This window comes from Hemitrygon akajei, chromosome 10, assembly GCF_048418815.1.
Source record: "Hemitrygon akajei chromosome 10, sHemAka1.3, whole genome shotgun sequence".
Classification (NCBI taxonomy): domain Eukaryota; kingdom Metazoa; phylum Chordata; class Chondrichthyes; order Myliobatiformes; family Dasyatidae; genus Hemitrygon; species Hemitrygon akajei.
In genome coordinates this window covers 143,004,196-143,027,182 of record NC_133133.1, presented here as the reverse complement: position 1 = coordinate 143,027,182, position 22,987 = coordinate 143,004,196, and the positions used below count along the sequence as shown (strand labels likewise).

The window sequence follows — 22,987 nt, the reverse complement described above, 5'->3', positions numbered from 1 at the left end:
GCGAATTTTCAGGAACAGTTTACTTGTATGAGACTACGTGGCTTTCTAAATCGAGCTGTTGCACCTTTTAGTTGGGTTGCTAACGCGCCAGCACTTTCATCAAATTGTAAAGATGTTGTAGAGTAAGATTCATTTGTGCTGAAAAGTGAAAGATCTTCTTTTCGCCCTCATCAGAAATGTTCAGTCTTGCATTAGCAATTGGGGAATGGAAGTTTCTTTTTGCCTGTGTAACCATTTTTATGGTTTGCCTCATTTCCATCGAATAAGCGGAGAGCTGAAAAAGCAATTGCTTTCGTACATAATTTCTCTTTCTCGCAACTCTGTACTTTACTTAACGCCAAATCCCGCCTTCGCTCCGCGTTGATTGGTGCAGTGACGTCACGCAACACCATTTCAGAACGTTCCCTAGCTGCGGCGAAACTTGTGATTGGTTGAGAGCGGTGCCCTTGCACAGCGCTCACTCACTCTCTGTCATTCTAATTATTTTTTTGTTCCTTAACTGCAACCTACCTCTTCGTTAAACCGCAACTAATGAATCAAACTTGAAAGACAGGCTGGAAATACCAAAGCGTTCGGAATATAGTCACAATAAATCATGTCTGCAAACTAAACGTTGAAACACTGCAACTCTTTATTTTTCTTATTTGAAAAAAATGGGTGCGTAACAATGTAATTAAAAGGCACGCGCTTGCGCACACCAGCGATTCAATCAGTCGAAAGAACAGTCACCCGCCTTCTGAAGACGCTGGCGGATTCTGATTGAACAGGCCAGCTGTCTATCAAGCGTAGGACGAGATTAAAATACAGAAGTGTTAATTAAGTTGTCTATATGCAAATTTTCTAGTTCTGCTCTATAAATTTAAATGAGTAAAATAGATTACGTAATAAATCCGGGGAAAACTCATTTCGTTTCTTCCAGTTTACTCCCTAAAATATAGACTATTCACTCCCTCCTCGCTAGTCTTGAAAATTCACCATTGTACAACATTCTGTAGGTCAATTCACAAGAATGAAAAGTACAACAGATAAACACCTCCTATCTGAGCTAGTTAAGTTGCCTGTTTACTTTATATACTGGTTAAAACTTTGAAAATATTAATTGAAGCAAAATTACACCACAAAGGATTTATTGGATTAAGCCTCTAAAATACACTTTTGGCACAAATTACAACCCACCGCGAATGAAGCAAGGAGCATTTACCTTTTAGCTAACTGTAAGGATAATTCCAATTAAAAATAAAACTTTTGCAACCGTCTAAGACAAAGTATACATATAGACTTTTAAGCGCAGAGAAGGTCGAGCCAGAAGCAATATCTAAAGTTAGTTCTAATTTTGTGCAGCTGGTGTAGGGTGCTGGCAGCGCGCATGCGCGGCGCTGTTCCCTGGCAGGGTTCCATTGTTCCATCCGGGTACTCGATATTAGCATTGGCAGCCGAGGCACAACTTTTCCTCGAGGCAAAGTGAAATCCAGGCGCGCGCTCGCTCCCGCTGAATATAGTCCCCGGATCTCGCTGCCCAGCCGCTAACGGAAAAGCAGCGGCGGCGGCGGAGAGGGCTCGCTTGTCGGAGGCCGGGCAGCCTGGCGCACGGCGCGGCGGGCGCGCTTCGGGTCGAGCTGTTGGCCACTTTCCCCCTTCTCCGGGAGAGTTTTGTAAAAAATGGCGTAAAGTGAGTGATGAGTCCTGTGTCCGTACTAGCAAGAGAGGCGAGAACTTGCTTTGCAGACTGTGTACACTTGTTCTTTCGATTGTTTACTGCTCGATTATTTATTTTTATATGTATGAAAATCTGTTTGAGTTTTTTTAAATATTGCAGACGCGCTCCTTCCCTTTCACGCCGACACACACGCACACGAACAACTAACTTCATTTCGTTTGGATTCAAAGTGTCTGAAAAAGTGCTTTTGAAGTACAGCCATGGAGATGCAAAGCCTTCAAGAGGCACTGAAAGTAGAAATCCAGTGTCACCAGGTAACAAAAAATCTTTTTACCCTTTATGGTGTTGGGGGGGGGGGGGGAGGGAGAGCGAATCAAACCCGTTGAAAGCTGTGCATTTCTTAACGGTGCTTTGGATCTGAGGGTCAAGCCGTGGCAATAACTGCCTTCCGATATTGTTTACGTCCAAGATCTTTAACTTTGGGGGGAGTTTTTGGTGGTAGTCGAGTTCAGAGCAACAAGGATTTGGAGTAATATTGCGGTTGGGTTTGTGAGATTAGTACGAGACTTGAATATTTATGAGATGCTCGAACTGACTCAGTGTTTGCGTGCCTCTTTGTTCCTCCCAATCATGACAACTTGTATTGCTCTTTGACCTTTTTATATTTGGTTAAAAAAACATTGTAAACATTCTGTTTCTTTTTATCAGAAACTAGTTGCACAGATGAAGCAAGATCCACAGGTAAAATATCAAAATCTTCAATAATTCTTGTACGATGTGTTCGGGAAGATGATCAGAAACTTTATCAGTGTAGATCTCATTTGGTAGTCGGGATAACTACTGTGTTTTACGTTGTTCTGTAACTAAGACTTTATCGTACTTAAATGAGCAATGTACTATTTATTTTAGCACATATTTACCAATAATATATGCCAGTATTTAAAATGAATTACGTTTTTCCAGAACGGAGAACTTAAGAAACAACTGCACGAACGACAATCCCGAATAACATCTCTTAGTGAGAAGCAAGTAAGAAATTGGTTCAATTCTTGTCTGCTTACTAATGTGTATAGTGGTGATTTAACATTTGCAATGACTTTCACTTAAAGTAATTGTGGGGGAAGGGAGGATAGATGGGGCGGGGGTGTTAACAATGAATATGTAATCTTTTAAAGGTAAAACGATTGAATGCCGAAAGCGTATGTATAAAGAACAACTACTAAAGTTAAAATGTTTTGTATACTGCGATGAGTTTGCTTCCAAATGAAGTTAAGTTGTGGCGTGCATTTAAGTTGGCAAATTCTGAGGCGTCCATTTTGGATAGGTCGACATATTTTCCAAGTCTAGAAAGAGAAGGGAAATCTGGCAACTATATTGAAAATTATTTAAAGCGCTGATTTTTACGTCAAGTTGCTTATTCAGTTTTTTTGTTGGAATGCTAAAATAATTTTATGTACCAATTGATATGCTGCTATGTGTTATCTCCTTGTTCTGATTGACGTGTAAACGGTGAATTCGGGGCTAGCTTCACTTTCATTTTTCTAATCTGTGAATTTAATGAGGGAGGTATTGGTCGGGCTTATGATTTTGACAGGGATTTAAAAATACCGTAGTGTATGAATATTGGATTCGCGAAGGCCGACTTTGTATACTTGGACTATACTTGGCTTCTAGCGGAGAACCTTGATAATTACAATAGAGAAAAAAATTTCAGCACCACGAACAGATGCCATTGAATGCACAGCTTGCTGTGGTTTTGTCAGCGCTGAACTTCTCTGCTGTTTTCTGTATTTATGCAAGAAGATTTTAAATTATCTGTTATTGCTTTAAAAACAAACTTTAATTGTCATGAAGTATTTTAGAATCTTTAAAATGTAGACTCTTACTGAGTTTTTGTAAACTCCATTGATTTTGTTTCTTTTGGAATGCAGTATGCAGCATCAAGTTAACACTGCATCTTTAATTTTACTAAAGATCAAGGCATACTGTATACGGAACATTGGTAGTCCTGTTTGTCAGCTTATTAATTGCTGATATCAGTTACGAATCTTTTGTGCGGAGGGAGGGGGTCGGTCAGTGGGGAGAGATGAAGCTGGTATGTATCACCCTATTATTTATTTATTTATTTTGCCGGTACATTCAATTTCTTAGTGGAAGCTTCCATTTTGTAAGTAAGGGGTGTTGTGTGTTTTCCTAACATGGAGAAAACTATGCAAAGAAGAAATCGCAATCTGTAATAGGAGGGGGAAGGGGGACTCATTCATGCTGAACATTACGGTTTTGATCGCTTTTGTATTTTGTTGAATTAAGGGCTAGGGAGGAGGGAGCGTTTAGACTTTTAGTTATAATCGCCTCGTGTGTCAAATCAGTCGTTTGAATTTGCCAAAAATGATACCCTCTTCCCTCCCCCCCCAATGGTGGAGGAAGGTATTTTTGTTTTTGATCACTCAGCATTTTTCACACAGTAGTTAAAATAAGGTATGGAAAGCTCTGTTGTTTTTCCTTTATTGATCACATCATTAACTTTTTTTGTCTTGGTAGAAATTGTTGAGTGATGTGATCATATACTTATAGAGGTAATTGGAGTTAACTATTTGAATTTAAAAAGTCTCAGTAAAATTATAGCTAATTGTTAAAGCATTTTTGACACTTAAATTGCTTTTGATGAAAGTGCTAATAATCTTCCAGTACTTTGTGAGGGTATTCCTAATGATCCCGATATATGGAAGGTTGAAAACAAGTTCCAGTAAAACTTCTGATTATGATTCATTGAACTTATGGTGTTGCACTGCATATTCAATGTTATTTTGACACTACTTAAGATTTATTACATACACATTTTCATGCACCTGTGCCAGAGATTTTTGCTTAATTTTATATATTATAGATTCTAGAAACTAACTTAACATTTCTTATTACTTGAATTTCCAGTTTGATTTATTTTAATTGGATATCTACAATAAATTGGTTATGTTGTTACGAAAAAGCATATAGCTTTTTATTTTCCTTTTTTAGAGGGCATATAAGCTATTTTGATTTGAACATGAATGATTTAATTTTAAATTGTCTTGATGGCTTATTGTAATCTTGGAAAATAATGCAAAATTTTTGACTTGTATGAAGGTATAGGCTAATGAGAAGATAGATTTTGATTTTCAGGTACACAAGATAAATAACTGATCAGTTTTTGCATATGAATACAACTGAGAGAAATTCTATCATTTGCCCTCTTGCCCAGCAGTCCAGTATTATAACACAATACAAATGTAAAGGTAAATATAGTCTGTAGTATTGAATAGAATTAACTTCTGAATATACAAAGGTCTAGTGTCAAGATTGTGTTAACAGTGAGTACTACAGTAGGTAGAATGTTAGGTTAAAAAGTAACTTTGAAATATTTGATACACTCTACATAGAAGTCCCAACTAGAGAGAGTGTGATACTAGATCTATTGGGGAATGAGACAGAGCAGGTGATTGAGGATTTTGTAGGGGAACACCTTGCAACTAGTGATCATACTGCTTTTAGTTTCAAGGTAATTATGGAAAAGGATCGATCTGGTCCTCGGGTTGAGATTCTAAATTGGAGAAAGGTCAATTTTGATGGTATCAGAAAGGATCCGGCAAGTGTGGATTGGGATAGTTTGCTTTTTGGCAATGGTGTGTTTGGTAAGTATGAAGCCTTCAAAAATCAAATTTTGAGAGAAAAGAATTTGTATCTGCCTGTCAGAATAAAAGGTAAGAATAACACGTTTGGGGAACATTGGTTTTCAAAAGGTACCGAGGCCCTCGTTAAGAAGGAGGTGCATAGCAGCTATAGGCACAAAGGTACAAATGAGGTACTTGAGTATAAGAAATGCAGGAGAACATTTAAGGAAATCAGAACTACTGAAAGAAGGCATGAGGTTGCTCTGGCAGACAAGGTGTAGGGAAATACTAAGGGCTTCTACTGATATATTTCGAGCAAAAGGATAGCAAGGGACAAAATTTGTCCTCTGAAGATGAGAGTGGTAATCTATGCGTGGAGCCGAAAGATTCGGGAAAACTTTAAATGGACTTTCTGTGTTTGCTTGGGAGATGGACGTAGACAAAATAGTAAGGCAATGCAGCAGTTAGTTCATAGACACCATACAGACTGTAGAGGAGGAGGTGTATACTGTCTTGAGGTAAAGTAGGGTGGCCAACTCTCCAGGGCCTGACAGGATGTTCTCTCGGACTCCATGAGAGGCTAGTGCAGAAATTGCAGGGACTCGAGCAGATATTTAAAACCTCCTTAGCCAGGGATGAGGTGCTGGGGGATTGGAGGATAGCTAATGTTGTTCCATTGTTTAAGAAGGGCTCTAAAAATAAACCAGGCATTTATAGGCTGGTGGGAAAGTTATTGGAAGGTATTCTAAGAGATCGGATTTATAAGTATTTGTTTAGACAGAGACTGATTAGGGATTGTCAGCGTGTTCTTTGTGTGGCAAGTCATATCTAACCAATTTTCTAGAGTGTTTGGAAGAATTTGCCAGGCAAGTTGAAGAAGCCAAGTCAGTGGACGTTGTCCATTTAGCAAGGCCTTTGACAACTACTCGTATGGGAGTTTGGTCAAGAAAGTTCAATCACTTGGCATTCAAGATGAGGGAGTAAATTGGATTAGACATTGGGTTTACAGGAGAAACCAGAGAGTGGTAGTAGATGGTGGCCTCTCTGACTGGAGGCCTGTGACTGGTGATGTGCCACAGGGATTGGTGCTGGGCCTGTTGTTGTTTATCTATATCAACAATCTAGCTGATAATCGGGATCAGGAAATCTGTGGATGATATCAAGATTGGGGGCTGTAGTGGACGGTGAGGAAGGCTATCAAAGCTTGCAGCGGGATGTTGACCACCTGGAAAAATGAGCTGAGAATGGTGGCTGAAGTTTAATGCAGATAAATGTGAGGTGTTGCTTTTTGGGAGGACCAACCAGGGTAGGTCTTACACAGTGAGCAGTAGGACGCAGAGGAGTGTGGTAGAACAGAGGAATCTGGAAATATAGATCTTGAAAGTGGCATCACAGTTAGATAGGGTCGTAAAGAAAACTTCTGGCACATTGGCCAAAATATCATTTGATTGTGTACAGGAGTTGGGATGTTTTGCTGAAATTGTATAAAATTTGTGAGGCCTAGTTTGGAGTGTTGTGTGCAGTTTTGGTCGCTTACCTACAGCAAAAATGTAAGTAAGATTGAAAAAATTATTGTTGTTCCTTTCCATGTTTTGTGGTGCATCAGGTGGCAACCTTGCTGTTTCTTTAGCATTTTGTTTGTTTTTAGCTAGCTGGGGTCGCTCAACCCAGCATGTATGGAAAGTGTGCTAGGAGACGGCTGGATTCAAACCTGGGACCATGCACCTGAGTCCAGTGTGGATGCCACTACACCTCAGCCATTTTAGGACTGAAAGAGTGCAGACAAAATTTACAAGGATATTGCCAGGACTTTAGGACCTGAGATAGAGGGAAAGGTTGAATAAGTTTGGACTTCATTCCCTAGAAAGTAGGAAATTGAGGGGGAGATTTGATAGAGGTATGCAAAATTATGAGGGGTATAGATAGAATAAATGCAAGTAGGCTTTTTCTAATCAGTTTGGGTGTGGCCAGAGCCAGAAGTCATGGGTTAATGATGATTGGTGAAATGTTTAAGGGGAACATGATGGGGAACTACTTCATTTGGAGGGTGATGAGCGTGTGGAATGAGTTGCCAGCACAAGTTGTGGATGTGAGTTCAAATTCAATGTTTAAGAGAAATTGGCATGGATGGAAGGGATATGGAGGGCTCTGGCCCGGATGCAGGTCGATGGGATGAGGCAGAAACAATTCAGCATGGACCAGATGGACTGAAACGCCTGTTTCTGTGCTGTAGTGTTCTTTGACTCTGATGCTGCTGCATGTACAAATGACCTAAGCCAGAAAATAAATAATTTGCAACAAACAAATTTAAATTGAGGGGCTATAAAATGATGTTTGAAGCAATAACAGTGTAGTTGAAATTTAAACAATGGTCTCTTTGGTACTAATACCTGAACATAATATAATGGTAGTGTTGCAGTCTTTTTTTGCAAAACTGTCTCCTTTCTCACACACTGCTCTTGCCAGAAAATTAGTGATAATGCAGTCACTGATGGTTTAGGGTAATTTGCTATGTGATTTCAGTGACCCAGGTGTTGATCGGAAACGCTGGGCCTGTATGTAATACAGTAATGCAACTTGGTGTCACTGGAATTTTTTTGCATTGCTTGGGGGGGTGGGTGTTGTGTGTGTATATAAAGTAATATTTGGGACATAAGTTTAATGAAGTGATATTTCAACTTTTATAAATATTAGATTTCATCTGCAATGAAATGCTGTAAATGGTACCAGTTTTTCATTTTTGCATTTAAGCCACAAGGTTGTTTCAACTTTTCAAGCTGAATATTCTGTTGGCTCGTCTACTCCTTTTGATTTCTAACTTCTATGGATTTTAATAAACAAAACATCCTAACTGCTTTTTAACAAATGTTCATTTCAGTAGTATGAGTATTTTTATTGCTTAAACCAACAAGTGTTGGGAATAATTAATTTTAGTTGACTTGAAATTGCCTTCCGAAATCGAATGATTTATCTTTTGTCATAAAATATTTCCACCAAAAGTGGGGCTAAAACCAAAAGGTGACATGACTGCTTTTCCTAGGTGTCTTTTTCTAAGTACCATTTCTTAATTGGATATCTCTCTTGTGACTGTGACCATCTTTCACATATAACTTCATTCTTGTAGCTCTGGGAATTGTAAGGAGGATACACAATGGTCAAGTCTGAAAGTTTAAAAAAAATTGATGTCCATGTGTTCGTTCGCTTTCCAGCAGGGGTCACTGGAAAGCAATTAGAATAGCAACCAGCAGAAGTTTTTTGTTTTATTTGCTCATGTGTTGTGGTCAATTTTAATATGGTTAATACTGTTTTGTAATGATCATCCAGTTTTGCATAGATCAGCATTATCAAGCTACATTACTTTTCTGCTCAATGCAGGAGTATGGACTGTGAATGCTGTCAGCATTTTATTTAGTTTTGAGCATGTCTTTTGTTTTAATCAAATGGCAGGAGCAGAGATTATTATTCAGAGGTTAAAAGAATATGAAAAACTTTACAGGTGATGAAATCTGACCATCCTTACCTAACATCTGTATCAACTGCTTACTTTTTGTAAAATAGGAATTTCTAGTATGTTGTATACTGCTAATATACTGTATGTTGTAGTCTAATCTGACTTTTTAATCTTTGATAGCAGTAATGTGTGTAGTGCAAAATCTGTTGAGGTTATATAAAAACATTGTATTAAGAAGCTGAATTGGGTTCCAACTAAAATATTTGGTAATTACAGTAAAACAATTCAATTAGTAAATTACAGAAATATATGTGTGACTAATGAGAAATACCAATTGATTTCCCCACATTTTTCTCCAAATTAATGGAAACTGATATAATTTAAACATTTTATATGGTTAGTTTATTTTCTACCTATTGTGGGGAAAAATAAATGCATCTCAGTCCACCAATCTTGAATGTTATTCATTTCCAACATGTATTCTGAACTATAGAACTTGTGTAATTAAGGTTATAAACAACATTCATGATTACATAACTTTAAGAGCACATGTACTTGTGAGATAATTTAATTGTGATCATGTGACAATTACATTTTGGTTAAGAATACTGGGCTGAAGACTAAGAAGGGTGGTGAAGAATTTCTTTCTTTTAGTAAGTATTTTTGCAAAGTATGTTTGTGCTATATCCTTGTAGCTGTCTCTCCCTTCAGACACCCCACCCCACCTCTAGCAAATGCATGAGTGCTCACAACAGCCAGTTAAGTGTATTTTTTAATTTTGGACTGCCAGTGCATATGTGTTTCAAAGGTTAATATTTTACAGTTAAATTTGTAATTGATTTGAAGGCCATATTTCATTACTTCCATTAAATATAAGTCATCTATATAATGTGAATCATACTTCCATTCACATTGCAATAAGTAACCAAGTTTTTACAGCATTTTAAAATATACAATATCTATCACTAAGAAAGACTAGGGCAGCTGGTGCTTATAAGTATTACCACTTGCAGTTTCCCTTTGTAATATGCCATCCTGAGTTGGAAATGTATTGCCATTTCTTCATTGCATTTGGTCTAAATCAGGGATTCCCAACTTGGCAACCCTCGCTTAATGGTAGGGTTCTATGGAATAAAATAGTTTGGAACCACTTTTCAAAATCCTGGAACTTCCAATTGAAACTAAGAATATCTTGAGAGCAAGGAGTTTGAGGGGAATGTGAGAGGGGACTGCAGGTAGAATTTGGAGAGAGAGAGATTTGAGGCTGCTAAAATGGGTAATAGGTTGTGTTTGGAACCAAACTACAGAAGATTATAAGATTGTAATATACCCCAGGTATATGGTGACACAAGGTATTTGTGCTTATAGCAATAATGTGGAAATATATACCTCAATTTGGTGTGAAACATGATCTTGAAGAAGCTGTACCATTGGGATAGTTGACTTGACCAGGTTGAGGACTAGTTTTTTTAGTAGAGAGGGTAAATATTGCATTTGTAAAAACAAGTAAAGAGGGAGTGGGAGTGTGGTGGTCAGGTGAAGATGCTTTTGTAATGAGCAACGTAAATGTCTTTGGTTTAAATAGCTGTCATAGAGGTGTGCTGCTGATGACCAAGACTGGTAATTGCATATTTCAGGGTAACTTGGTGGTTTGGAAGGATAGAAAATGAAACATTTTAAATGGAGATTAGAAATAATGGTGCAAGGAAATCATTGGGGTCCCTTGTAAGTGCCTCAGGTTTCATAGCATTTAGATTTGAGAGTAACCATAGAACATTACAGCACAGAAACAGGCCTTCTGGCCCTTCTTGGCTGTGCCGAACCATTTTTCTGCCTAGTTCCATTGACCTGCACCTGGGCCATATTCCTCCAAACCCCTCTCATCCATATACCTGTCCAAGTTTTTCTTAAATGTCAAAAGTGAGCCCACATTCACCACTTCACCTGGCAGCTCATTCCATACTCCCACCACTCCCTGTGTGAAGAAGCCCCCCCCCCAATGTTCCCCTTAAACTTTTCCCCCTTCACCCTTAACCCATGACCTGCACTTGCCAATCATCGGACCTCAGACGTCACACTTCAGTCTCTCCGATTTGCAAACCCATGTGGTCATCAGATCTCATTCTTACTGCCTGCATGCAGCTTTGATCTTGAACCTGCTGATCACTCAATGACCCGGGGGTGGGGGGGGGGGGGTATCACCTGACTTTTTCTGTACTGCTTGTTAGCCCAACATCTGGCTGGATATCCCAACCTGATCTGCAGACATCCCACATCCATATTGTTGTCCTTGACTGTGGAATGAAAGCTTAAGATTCCAGCCTGTCCTCTAATTCCCTCACATCCTTGTCCCTAAAACCACAACCTGACCCCTATCTTCTCTGTCTCTGTGATTCCCCTCCCCCCCATCCCCATGAACCCAAAAAATACCTTTTAAAAAATGCTAAAATCTGAGCAGTGACATCAATGGACGTTGCAGTTAGGTGACATCTTGAAGTGTATACTTCAAGTCAAGTCAAGTCAACTTTTATTGTCATTTCGACCATAACTGCTGGTACACTGCATAGTAAAAATGAGATAACATTTTTCAGGACCATGGTTTACATGACATAGTACAAAAAAAACTAGACTGAACTATGTAATAAAAAAAAGAGAAAGCTACACTAGACTACAGACCTACACAGGACTGCATAAAGTGCACAAAACAGTGCAGGCATTACAATAAATAATAAACAGGACAGTAGGGCAAGGTGTCAGTCCAGGCTTCGGGTATTGAGGAGTCTGATAGCTTGGGGGAAGAAACTTAAGAACATAAAGTAGCAAAAAATACAAAAATGTATTTCTTGAGCTACAGATATGTAACATGGAGCCATAGTAAAACCTAATTACTCAGCTGAATTGAAAGAATTAATGATGGGAATAAGAAGTGAGTAGTTAAACAAATATTTTATATCTATCTACACGAAGGAAGCCATTGTAAAGAGAAAATGATGGGCGGGGGGAAGAGGGAGAATCTTAAAATCCACTGTTTGCTGGATAAAATATTGGGCAGATATAATGGAAGTGAAAACTGACAAATCTAGTAGATCTTTATGGCTTGAATCTTGGTTCTGAAAGAGTGTTGCTGTAAACAAGTAGATGCATCGATAAAAACACAAAATGCTGGCAGAACTCAGCAGGCCAGACAGCATCTATGGGAGGAGGTAGTGATGACGTTTCGGGCCGAAACCCTTCATCAGGAGTGAAGTAACATGGGATGGTCGAGGGGGGATAAGAAGTGGGGGGAGGGATGAAGTAGAGAGCTGGGAAGTGATAGGCTGGAGGGAAATGGGCTGGGGGAAGGTGGAGAATTATGGGAAATAAAAGAGAAAGAAAGGTAGGGCTGGGGGGAGATTATAGTGAGGGGGGAAAAAGAGAGAGAAAGAGAACCAGACTAAAATTATAGATAGGGATTATAGATAGTATATCCGGTATTATTTAGCGTCAATTAGTCAAACGTTTGTCTTAGTATATAGTATATATTTAACCTTTCTACGCATATAAAACACTTAAGAAATGTATGTATTTCAATAATTAAACCACTGCTTCTTAATAATTGTAGCTTTCATCAGGGCAGGGCTTTTCACATGCTCCATTAAAATTGTTCCGATCGTTGACTGACTGTAGCCTAACACTTTTCCAATTTCACCTCTTTCTGATCGCTTTATTACTTCCACTTTATTTTCAATTGTGATCCTGATTATTTTCGTGAACAGAAGCACCATGGATTCAGAGCTGTGCCGGGTCCTAAAGATCACCGCACCGATTCAGGTTAAATAAGGTCTGGGGTTCCGCTGGGTCCTAAAGACCTCACTGAGACAGGTTAAATAAAGGACTTGAGCATCCGCGCTTTTTGGTATCCGCGGGGGGTCCCGGAACCAATCCCCTGCGGATAAGGAGGGCCGACTGTAATTTTATAACTCTTGAAGTTGCTGCACGGGTTGATGGAATGGTAAGTAAGGCATATGGCATGTTTGCCTTTTTTAGTTGGGGGACTGAGTTCAAGAATCAGGAAGTTTTATTATAAAACTCTAGTTAAACCGCATCTGTAGTATTGTATCCAATTCCGGTTGCCCCAATATAGGAGGGATCTGGCGCTTTGGAGAGGGCACAGAAGCCATGTGCTATGAGGACAGGTTGGTAAACTTATATCGTTTTGTTTGGAGCAGTTGAGGCTGAGTGGAGACTGGGTAGAAGTTTATAAAACGGAGGTGCATAGATAGATGTTCAGTATCTTTTTCCCACAGTTGAAGTTTTTATACCAGAGGCCATGCACTTACGGTGTGAGAGGATAAATTCAAAGGAAATGTGTAAGGTAAGTTTTGTCTTTTATAGAGTGTTGGGTGTCTGGCATGCCCTATCATGGGTGGCAGTGGAGACAAAAATGGTACAGTCGACCCTCCTTATCCGCAAGAGATTGGTTCCGGGACCCCCTCACGGATACCAAAAAACGCGGATGCTCAAGTCCCTTATTCAACCTGTCTCAATGCGGTGGACCTTAGGACCCAGCAGAACCCCAGACCTTATTTAACCTGTCTCAGTGCGGTGGACATTAGGACCTGACGGCGGAGCTCTGAACCCGCAGTGTTTCTGTTCACGAAAATGATCACGATTAAAAATAAAGTGGAAGAAATAAAGCCATCGGTCATTGGAAAAGCGTTAGGCTACAGTCGGTCAAAGATCGGAACAATTTTAAAGGAGAAAGTGAGAAAGGCCTTGCCCTGATGAAAGCTACAATTATTACTAAGCAACGCAGTGGTTTAATTATTGGGTTTTGGGGTTTTGGGTTTTTGATTCTCCACATCAACCTGGCACAGAAGGATAGCGCGCCTGGGAGCGATCTGTCACTGGATCGATCTCAGGAACTTCTGTTCTTGAGCCTGGCGCTGAAACATACGTTCTTAAGTGTTTTATATGCATAGAAAAGTAAAATATATACTATATTCTAAGACAAACGTTTGACTAACTGACGCTAAATAATACCGGATGTACCTGTTCCGACTTACTTAGTAAGAGAACTTCCAATTTTTTTTCACTCCCGATCCACGATAACCTACACACATCCACCTATATGCTTTAAATCATTTCTAGATTACTTATAATACCTAATACAATGTAAATGCTATGTAAAATAGTTGTTATACTGCATTGTTTAGGGAATAATGGCAAGAAAAAAGTCTACATGCTCGAACAACAAGTGCTAGAAGAGCACTTCCAGGTTTTCTCAATTTGCGGTTGGTTGAATTCGCGCATGCGGAACTCGCGGATGAGGAGGGCCGACTGTATTTAATGTGCATAGAGGGAAGTGGGCTTGTGTAGGCAGAGGGACTAGTTTAGTTAGTCTTTTAATTACTAGTTTACTTAGTCCAGCACAACACCTTGGGCTGAAGGGTTTGTTTTGGTACTGTCCTGTTCTTTTCTATTAAAATTTAATATTTTATTGGCAAAATGCTAGTGTGTTGCAAAGAATTAAAAAAAAAAATCACCAGTAGTGCTGAGTCAAAATGGTTTTATGTTTAACAAACTTAGTAGAGTTCTTTAAGATGTAATCAGCAGGTAGATTAAGGGCAACCTGACGATTTTAGTTTATTCAGTTTCCACAATATGTTTAATAAGGTGTCCGTAAATTTTACCCACAAAATGAGGATGTTATTGAGGGTAATATTTTAGCTTACCTAGAAGATTGGATGACTAATAGAAGAGAGTTGCAATATATAGGTTCTATTCAAGTTTTGGCATACTGTTATTAGTTGATTGCCACAAGGAGCAATGCTAGGGTACATTCCATTTACTTTTTGCATTAATGATTTTGATGAAAAGGCTCAAGTATAATTACTTGTGTTTGCTAACAAATCAAAGGTGGATAGCTAAATTGGGCAGTGAAGAGAAGTCTGTAAGTATATACGGTAGGTATGTTGAAGAAAGGTGCCACATTGAAGTTAATGAGACTTTTTTTGGAAGAAAAGGAGAATAAATGGGGTGAATTGAATGCTGATGTTACGAGATCTTTGAGCTCAGAAGGAAGTTACTGTGCAGGTATGTCGAATAATTAGGAAGATGAATGGAATGCTTACCTTTTGGAAGTGGGATGGGGTATGAAAGTAGTAATGTCTTCCTTTAACTGTACAGTACTTCGAGACAACACCTGGAGTAATGTACACAGTTTTGATTTTTTTGAAACTTGCAGATGGATATACTTAAGACTACAGAGAAAGTTTGCTGGATTGTTTGTATGCTGAGTTGTCTTATTAAGAAAGATTTGAGCTTGGAGGATGAGATTTTAAAAAAAATTGAGACATTAAAGATTTTGAGGCAACTTAACAGGGTAAACACTCCCTTCAAGTTGGGATGGTGGTGGTAGAGGGGCAGGAATAACACAGAATTAAGATCTTAGTCCAAGGATAGTGTTTTGCCCATTTAACATTGAGATGATTCTGTAGAGAATGTAAATGTTTGAAATTGGGTATCCCAAAAGACACTGGTATTCAAAACAACCGAAGATTTATTTGACTATTGAAAATCCTTGATTATGGGCATTGGATATAAAATGTATGTCAAAACCAACAAAAGATCAAACATGATGATAACCTCAAACTCTGGTGTTTTAACATATGATGGCAGAACCATTTTTTAATATAGATTTACTCCCTTCTAAATCTTCAACATTTGGACTGCACCTGTCCTTCTAAACTTGGTTGAATATGATCAGTCTTGCTCTTGTTCTCGCTATATCCAACCCTTGTTATTTTAAAAACATCAATGAAGGTGTCCAGTTTTCCATTTCAAATATTTTTACTTCATACAGCTAGCTTCCCATTCAACCAGCATTTTATTAATGTTTTAATTAAAAGATGTGTGTAAAAACAATCTTGTATTTGCAATCTTAGGTTCCATTGAAGGATTTTGACTCCTCCCCCCCGATACGTTGGCCCGTGGCGTGCACTTCTGCACTCCTCTTTTGCCTATGTTCCCCCCCCCCCCCCCATCCGTCAAAAGTAGAATTTCCTGATGGCCAACCATTTTAACTCCTATCTTAATTACCATTCCAACCTGTTGGTCTATGGCCTCCTCTTTTATCGTGATGAGACCATTGGCGGAGCAGCACCTCATATTCTATCGAGGTGGTCTCCAATCTGATGGCATGAACATTGATTTCTCTTTCTGGTATTTTTATTTTCTTTATCCCTCCACGTTTCCTCTTCTATTCCCACTGTGGTCTCTTGCCTCATCTCCTCACCTTCCCTTGGTGCCCCTCCTCCTTGCCTTTCTCCCATGGTCTCTTCTCTCCTATCAGATTCCTTATTTTCCACCCCTTTCACCTTTTCCACCCACCTGGCTTCACCTATCATCTAGCTCATCCTCCTCCTCCCCTAGCTTTTTATTCTGGCGTCTTCCCCCTTTCCAGTCCTGAAGGAGGTTTAGGCCCGAAAGTTGACTGTTTATTCATTTTCATAGACGTTGCCTGACATGCTGAGTTCCTCCAACATTTGTCTGTTTTGTGTTGGATTTCCAACATCTGCAGAATCTCTTGTGTTTATATTTTGACTTCTACTCTTTTACAAAACCCTATGTTCATCAAATTTATGGTTATGTCCACTTGCTGTGCTGCTTTTCATACAAACCTGAACTCTTCAAACCCCTTCTAGCTCTTTTCTTGAGGATCTTATCATGTAATCTCTTTTTCCTGCTCCAAACTAATCAATAGAAGCAGCAGGAGACCATATGAATCTTGAGCCTGCTGCATCATTCGGTAGTATTCATACCTTTCAAGTTCTCTTATCCTCAAGTTCCCATAATGTTTAAAATAAATACCAGGAGTGGTGGGGTGGAGTTGCACCTTTACCAAAGGAGATGTAAGGTGCTTCTTCCTTTTGTTAGCCTGCAGGTCTCCATTGGGCAAGTTGTAGCATCTGTGTAGAACCCTCTGATCAGGGTCTTGTGAAGCCATAGGAGTAGGTGGTGGATTGTCTTGTGAAATGCACCATCTGCTCATAAGTCCTGATATGTGACCACTGACACCAGGCTGAAACACTGAAGAGTATTGATATTGGCTGGGGTCACCTGTCTTGTAAAGATGCTGCCCAGAAGAAGATAATGGCAAAACCATTTCTGTTGAAAAATTTGCCAAGAACAATGATGGCCTTGAATATACTTGATGAGCAACCAGCACCTTCTGAGGTAGAAAGTTCCAAAGCTTTACAATCCTCTAAATCAAGATGTTATTTATGTAATTTTTAAAAGGTTGAATTCCTTCGGCATTGACTATTCCCAAAAGTTTTATTCTCACTAGTTAGAGGAGATGCCCTCTTGGCACCTGCCGTACTCAGTTCCCTCAAGGTCTTGCATGGTCTCTTGGTCTTCTGTACTCCAGTCTTTGTATTGGACAATCCATTCATTCACAGAATCAACTTAATGTATTGATCTAATCTATGCTGCATGGGTTTCTAATATTATAAAATTTTCTGTTTCTTTTAGTCCTTCATTTGAATTCTAAGTCACAGATTTTCTCATGTATTACTTTTTCAACTTGCTCATATATCTACACACATTTTGTATACTTTCTGTTTGTTCTCATAAGCTTGCTTGCCCCTGCTAAGCTGAGTATCTTATCAGTTTGTTGTGGGAATTCTGTATCCACAGGGATGGCAGTGGTTCAAGATCTTCCCAAGTAATTATAGAAGGGTAACAAATGTTGGCCTTGTCAGTGACCTATTGTAACCATGATGGCGTTTATTAAATTTGTTTATTAACAGTTGGTAGGGAATTGTAATTTGTTGTAGTTTTAATTTCACTTTTAGATCTTTGCACATGCTGCTTGTCTAGCTGTGAAGGCAGACAGGCCATGAAACCCAGGTTTAACTTTGCAACTCTTACATTTGTAATTTGGGACTGTGGGAAAATAAACTGACCAGTTCTGCAACAGTTCCCTTTTTGCAATTCTTTCACTGAATCAGTGTTGTGGAGCCATCATGAATGATGGTCTACTGATTATCTGAGTAAAGGTTCAGAAAAAACATGTCCACATTGACAGAGACAATGTAGAATCTTAAATGAGTTTCCTCATTTCGAAGTGATTTTGTTTGAAGTTCAGTTTTAACTCTATTACAGTTATTATTGTAAGGATGATATAAAGCATTTTGATAGAAAATCATACTAGATCAATATTGCTAAATGCACAGTAGTAGAGTTTAGTACTTCAGCACTTTGGAAATGTGTTTATACTTAAAGCAAATGGAATTGAATTTTGAGAGTACAGTGGATTCTTGTTAATTGGGCCACTGGTTAATTGGAGCAGTTGCTTATTTGGGACAACTCTTAAAGAGCAAAAACAAATTGAGATAAAAGCTGGCATTCCTTTTGTTTAATTGGGACATTATGCTGCTGAATTGGGACAGGAGATGGTCAGTCATGTTCACTTATTGGCCATTAACATTACACTGTGATTAAAGTGAATAATTGTGTCAGTTGTATGTGCTTGTGTTATGTTATCCATTTGGGCTGACAGACACCGATTTTAAAAAGGAGTGATTTTTTGATTTTGCTTTTTTAGTTTCAACTTTAAAAAATTTTTTTAGGCCCTTGCCACAATAAGATTTAACACTAGCTGACAAAAGTACTCTCCTGGACCAAATTAAAAGCCATCTGCCTAACACTACTCATCATCAGCTAACATGGATAACTGGAGTGCCAAAATCTATAATTGCATGCTTGATATGTCAACAAGATGAGCTGCAAGAAGAAAGGGTATTATGCAAGAAACAGGGAACATCCCAAAAACGAAAGTGTTAAACGTTAAGGATCCAGGTGTTGAAGAGGACTTTAATCAATGATTTTAAATTGTAACTGTATGAGGTGTGCGTGTCAGTGGACCAGTGTTTAAAAACAGGTCAGAGAAGCTAACTAAGAAGCTGGGGCATAAAGATTTTAAAGCAACAGATGGTTGGCCTCGGTGGAAATGTAGGCACATTAAATTCAAGAAAGCTCACAATGGGAAAGGTAGTGCTGCTTCTGCAAGTGCAGAAACATGGAAATCTACAAAAATCTCTGACTTGCTTCAGAAATTTTGTACATATGATATCTACAATGCTGATGAACAGGCCTTTTTTTTGTTCCATACTGGACAGTTCCCTTGGCTACAAGCACACACTATCAGGTTCAAAGAAAGCAATGGATTTACATAATGATGTTGTTCAAACCTGTCAAGAACTGATCAAAAAGAAATTGTTGGTTATTGGCAAAAGCGTTAAACCTAGATGCTTTGAGGGGCTAAGAATGAAAAGTTTACCAATTGAATATTATGTCAGCGTACACTCGATAAATTCTTCTGTCGGTAACTATTACAAACTAATACACAGTTCTATAGTACTGTAGTATTCTAATTTGTATTTCATTTAAGTACTGTGTGTGTCCTGATGTGTCCTAATTAAAAGGAACCAACTGAGTTTTCTGCTGTAGTTAGTGTTTTGTGCATGTGACGGTGGGGGGGGGGGTGGGGTGGTGGCAACTAACTCTTTTATTTTGCCATCAAGATTCAAAACCCCAAATCCTAAGAACTTTCTACAGGGGCACAATTGAGAGCATCCTGACTGGCTGTATCACTGCCTGGTATGGGAACTGTTACCTCCCTTAATCGCAGGACTCTGCAGAGAGCAGTGCAGACAGCTCAGCGCATCTGTAGTTGTGAACTTCCCATGATTCAGGACATTGTGTAAAAAGGGCCCATAGGATTATTGGGGACCCAGGCCATCCCAACCACAATCTATTCCAGCTGCTACCATCCAGGAAGCAGTACTGCAGCATAAAAGACAGGACCAGCAGGCTCCGGGACAACTTCTTCCACCAGGCCATCAGACTGATGAACTCATGCTGATTTGAGTGTACTCTATATTACATTGACTGTTCTATTTATTATAAAATAATATGATTGCACATTGCACATTTCGATGGAGATGTAACATAAATATTTTTACTCACGTATGTGAAGGATGTAAGAAATAAAGTCAATTAAATTTGTAGTTTGCTATTTGCTTTGGAAAAAGTTTGTCCTTGAAGATGCTTTTGCTCAGTTGCTTGCCATTAGAGTTGATAAAAATTTAAATCATTTAATAGATTTGAAATATGAATAGAAATAAAACTAGGCAATTTTAGAGAACCCCAGCAGTTTTGTTAAATCCCTGTTAATGAACTACTTTAGCACCTTTTATAAGTAACACAATTTGTTAATGCTTTTGTAGCAGGAACAGTTAAGAGAAGTTACAGAGAAGCCTACAAAGTATTATTTTCCTTCTATTTTCATCCTATAATTGCATGTTTTAGCAATTCAACTCTAAGTCTCTTCACATTTTACTAATAAATCCTCATTTAAGGTGGACATCATTGATATAAAAATACCATGTAAAGTTAAAACTCTTGGCTTGAATCATGAAATTGTACTAAGACATCAAACTTCCTTGATATTTTTTTCCATATTTTAGAATACAGCAGGAATTTGTAAGTCTAAATGATGAGTACGTAGATTGTCTTTGGGGAAAAATCAAATTTTCTTTCTGCTTTTGCATAAAAATTAGTTGTCTTGTTTGGAAAATCTGGCTTTGAAAGTGATGCTAGGAGAAAGGCCGTTGAGAAAGGGCATTTATCTTGTCCTGTGGTAAATATATATCAAGCATAAAAGATTCACAAAAAATGCTTGTCACCTGAACACTTGGAAGGTAGTGTGGAAAATCTTACTAGAATTAGCAAGATTGAAATTAATCTTGCAATGTTTTGCAATTTGCTTTATTTTTTTTTGTAGAGTGTATTCTAATGGAGATAATTTGGGCACAATATTTAGAATCTTGGCGTAGTGGTATATGCCTTTTTGAATGGTTGAAGGAATGAATTCTGGTAGATTTCTACCCTCACCCCAACTTCTCTCCCTTCATACTGCTGCCAGTTGAGGTATAGTAGCAATGAGATATATGCTGTAATCCATACCTATCCTGTCAACTAGAAAGGTATCTGGCATGAGCAGCTTAAACTTAAAGGAAAATACAAATAATTGAAATGGGGACAGATATTGAATTATTTAATTCAAATCATATAATTGGATAAAAAATGAAAAACATGAAAAGCATTTTAATTAGAGTAAATTGTATTGGTATTATTAACCTTTTATATGTTCCTCTCTAATTAATGAAGTTTTTACCATGGACTGTCTGCTTGTTGTAATAGGGTGCAACTGGCTCAATTACTGATTCAATGTTTTGTAATCTTATGTGGGATAACAGGTCATCCAGGGAAAAAACAGTAAACAAAAATAATGCAGGAGCTTTAAAAACAAGAGATTCTGCAGATGCTGGAGATGCTGGAAATTCAGAGCAATATGCACACACAAACTGTAGGAAGAACTCAACAGGTCAAGCAGCATCTATTGAAATGAAACACCAGTCAACACCCTTCATCAGGACCAGAAAGGAAGGGGAAAGATGCCAGAATAAGAAGTTGGAGAGAGGGGAAGGAGGGCAAGCTGGTGGAAGGTGATAAGTAAAGCAGGTGGGAGAGGGAAGGGATGAAGTAAGAAGCTGGGAGGTGATAGGTGGTAAAGGGCTAGGGAAGAAGGAATCTGTTTCGGAGAGTGGACCATGGGAGAAAGGGAAGGAGGAGGTGCACCTTGGGCGGTGATAGGCAGGTGAGGAGGTGAGAATGGGACCAGTAGTAACCGGGGGGGGGGGGGGGGGGTTTGCGGGGTAAAATTATTGGAGGTTGGAGAAATCGATGTTAATTCTATCAGGTTGGAGGCTACCCAGAAGGAATATGAGCTGTTGCTCCTCCAACCCGAGAGTGGCTTCGTAAGACCACAAGACATTGGAGCAAAATTAGGTTATTCAGCCTATTGAGTCTACTCTACCATTCCATTATGGATTTGCCTCACTATGGCAGTAGTAGAGGCCATGGACTAGCATGTTGGAATGGGGATTGGAATTAAAATGGTTGGCCACTAGGAAATTCTGATTTTTGTGTATGGAGCGAAGGTGCTTGACAAAGCAGTCCCCCATTCTATATCAGGTTGTCACCCATGTAGAGGAGGGTGCATCAGGTGCACTGGTTACAGTAGATGATCCCAACAGATTCGCAGAGGAAACATTCTCATCTGGAATGATTGGGGCCCTGAATGGAGGTGAGGAAAGAGGTGAATGGGCAGGTGTAGCACTTCTTTTGCTTGTAAGGATAAGTGCCAGGAGAGAGATTAGTGGGGAGAGATGAATGGACAAGGGAATAACAGAGGGAGTGAGTCTTGCAGATGGTGGAGTGTGGTAAAGACATGTTTAATGCTAGTAACCCATTAAAGACGCCAGAAGTTACAGAGAATCAGACACCTCCCCCCTTTCTTGTTCTCTTTGTCTCCATCTCTGGAGACAAACTGTCTACTGATATTTTTTATAAACCTCCTGATTCTTCCCAACCTGTCTCCTATAAAAATGCCATTCCTTTTTCTCAATTCCTCCATCTCTGCCATATCTGTTCCCAGGATAAGGCTTTCCTTTCCAGGACTTTAGAGATGTCATCCCCCTCCTTCAAAGAATGGGGTTTCCCTTCCTCTAGCATTGATGTTGCCCTCACCTGCATCTCCTTCATTTTCCAGACACCTTATCTTCCTGATGCATTAATAGATATAGAGTTCCTCTCGTTCTCACCAACCACTCCATGAGCCTCCGCATCCAACACATCCAACTCCGCAACTGGAGAGGAAGGAGGAAGATGCCAGAATAGGAAGGTGGTGGGGGGAGAGCGGAAGGAGGACAAGCTGGAAGATGATAATCTGGTAGCTGATTTGGATGATGCCAAATCATCTATTCTTACCTTCACTGGTGCGTGGCATAGGCAGCAACCCAGAGATTGTAACCCTAGAGGTCCTGCTTTTCAGCTTTCTACCTAGTTCCCTAAAATCTCTCTTCAGGACCTCCTCATCTTTGCTACCTATGTCATTGGTGTCCAAAGTATGTAGACTTCTGGATGCTCACCCTTCACTTTTAAAATGCTCAATCTGACCCTGGCACCTGGGAGGCAACATGCCATATGGGTGTCTCTTTTTGTGCCCACAGAATCTTGTTTCTGTTCCTCTGACTTGGATGATGGAATTTATGGCTTTGTGGCGAAGTTTGCAGACCGTACGAAGATAGGTGCAGGGGCAGGTAGATTTGAGGAAGCTGAGAG

General features: G+C 39.2%; 1 protein-coding gene across 3 annotated transcripts in view; it reads left to right on the top strand.

Annotated features, from left to right (window-relative positions):
- Positions 1 to 1,442: 1,442 nt before the first annotated feature.
- Positions 1,443 to 22,987, top strand: part of phf21b (PHD finger protein 21B) — a 147,441-nt gene continuing 125,896 nt past the window's right edge. Inside the window, exons 1-4 of one of the 3 annotated variants that reach the window (XM_073059201.1) lie at positions 1,443 to 1,669; positions 1,888 to 1,971; positions 2,366 to 2,398; positions 2,621 to 2,686. In XM_073059201.1, the coding sequence (XP_072915302.1) occupies positions 1,918 to 1,971; positions 2,366 to 2,398; positions 2,621 to 2,686 (153 nt within the window). In that variant the 5' untranslated portion in view covers positions 1,443 to 1,669; positions 1,888 to 1,917. The other 2 variants (XM_073059199.1, XM_073059200.1) reach the window with 2 other exon arrangements.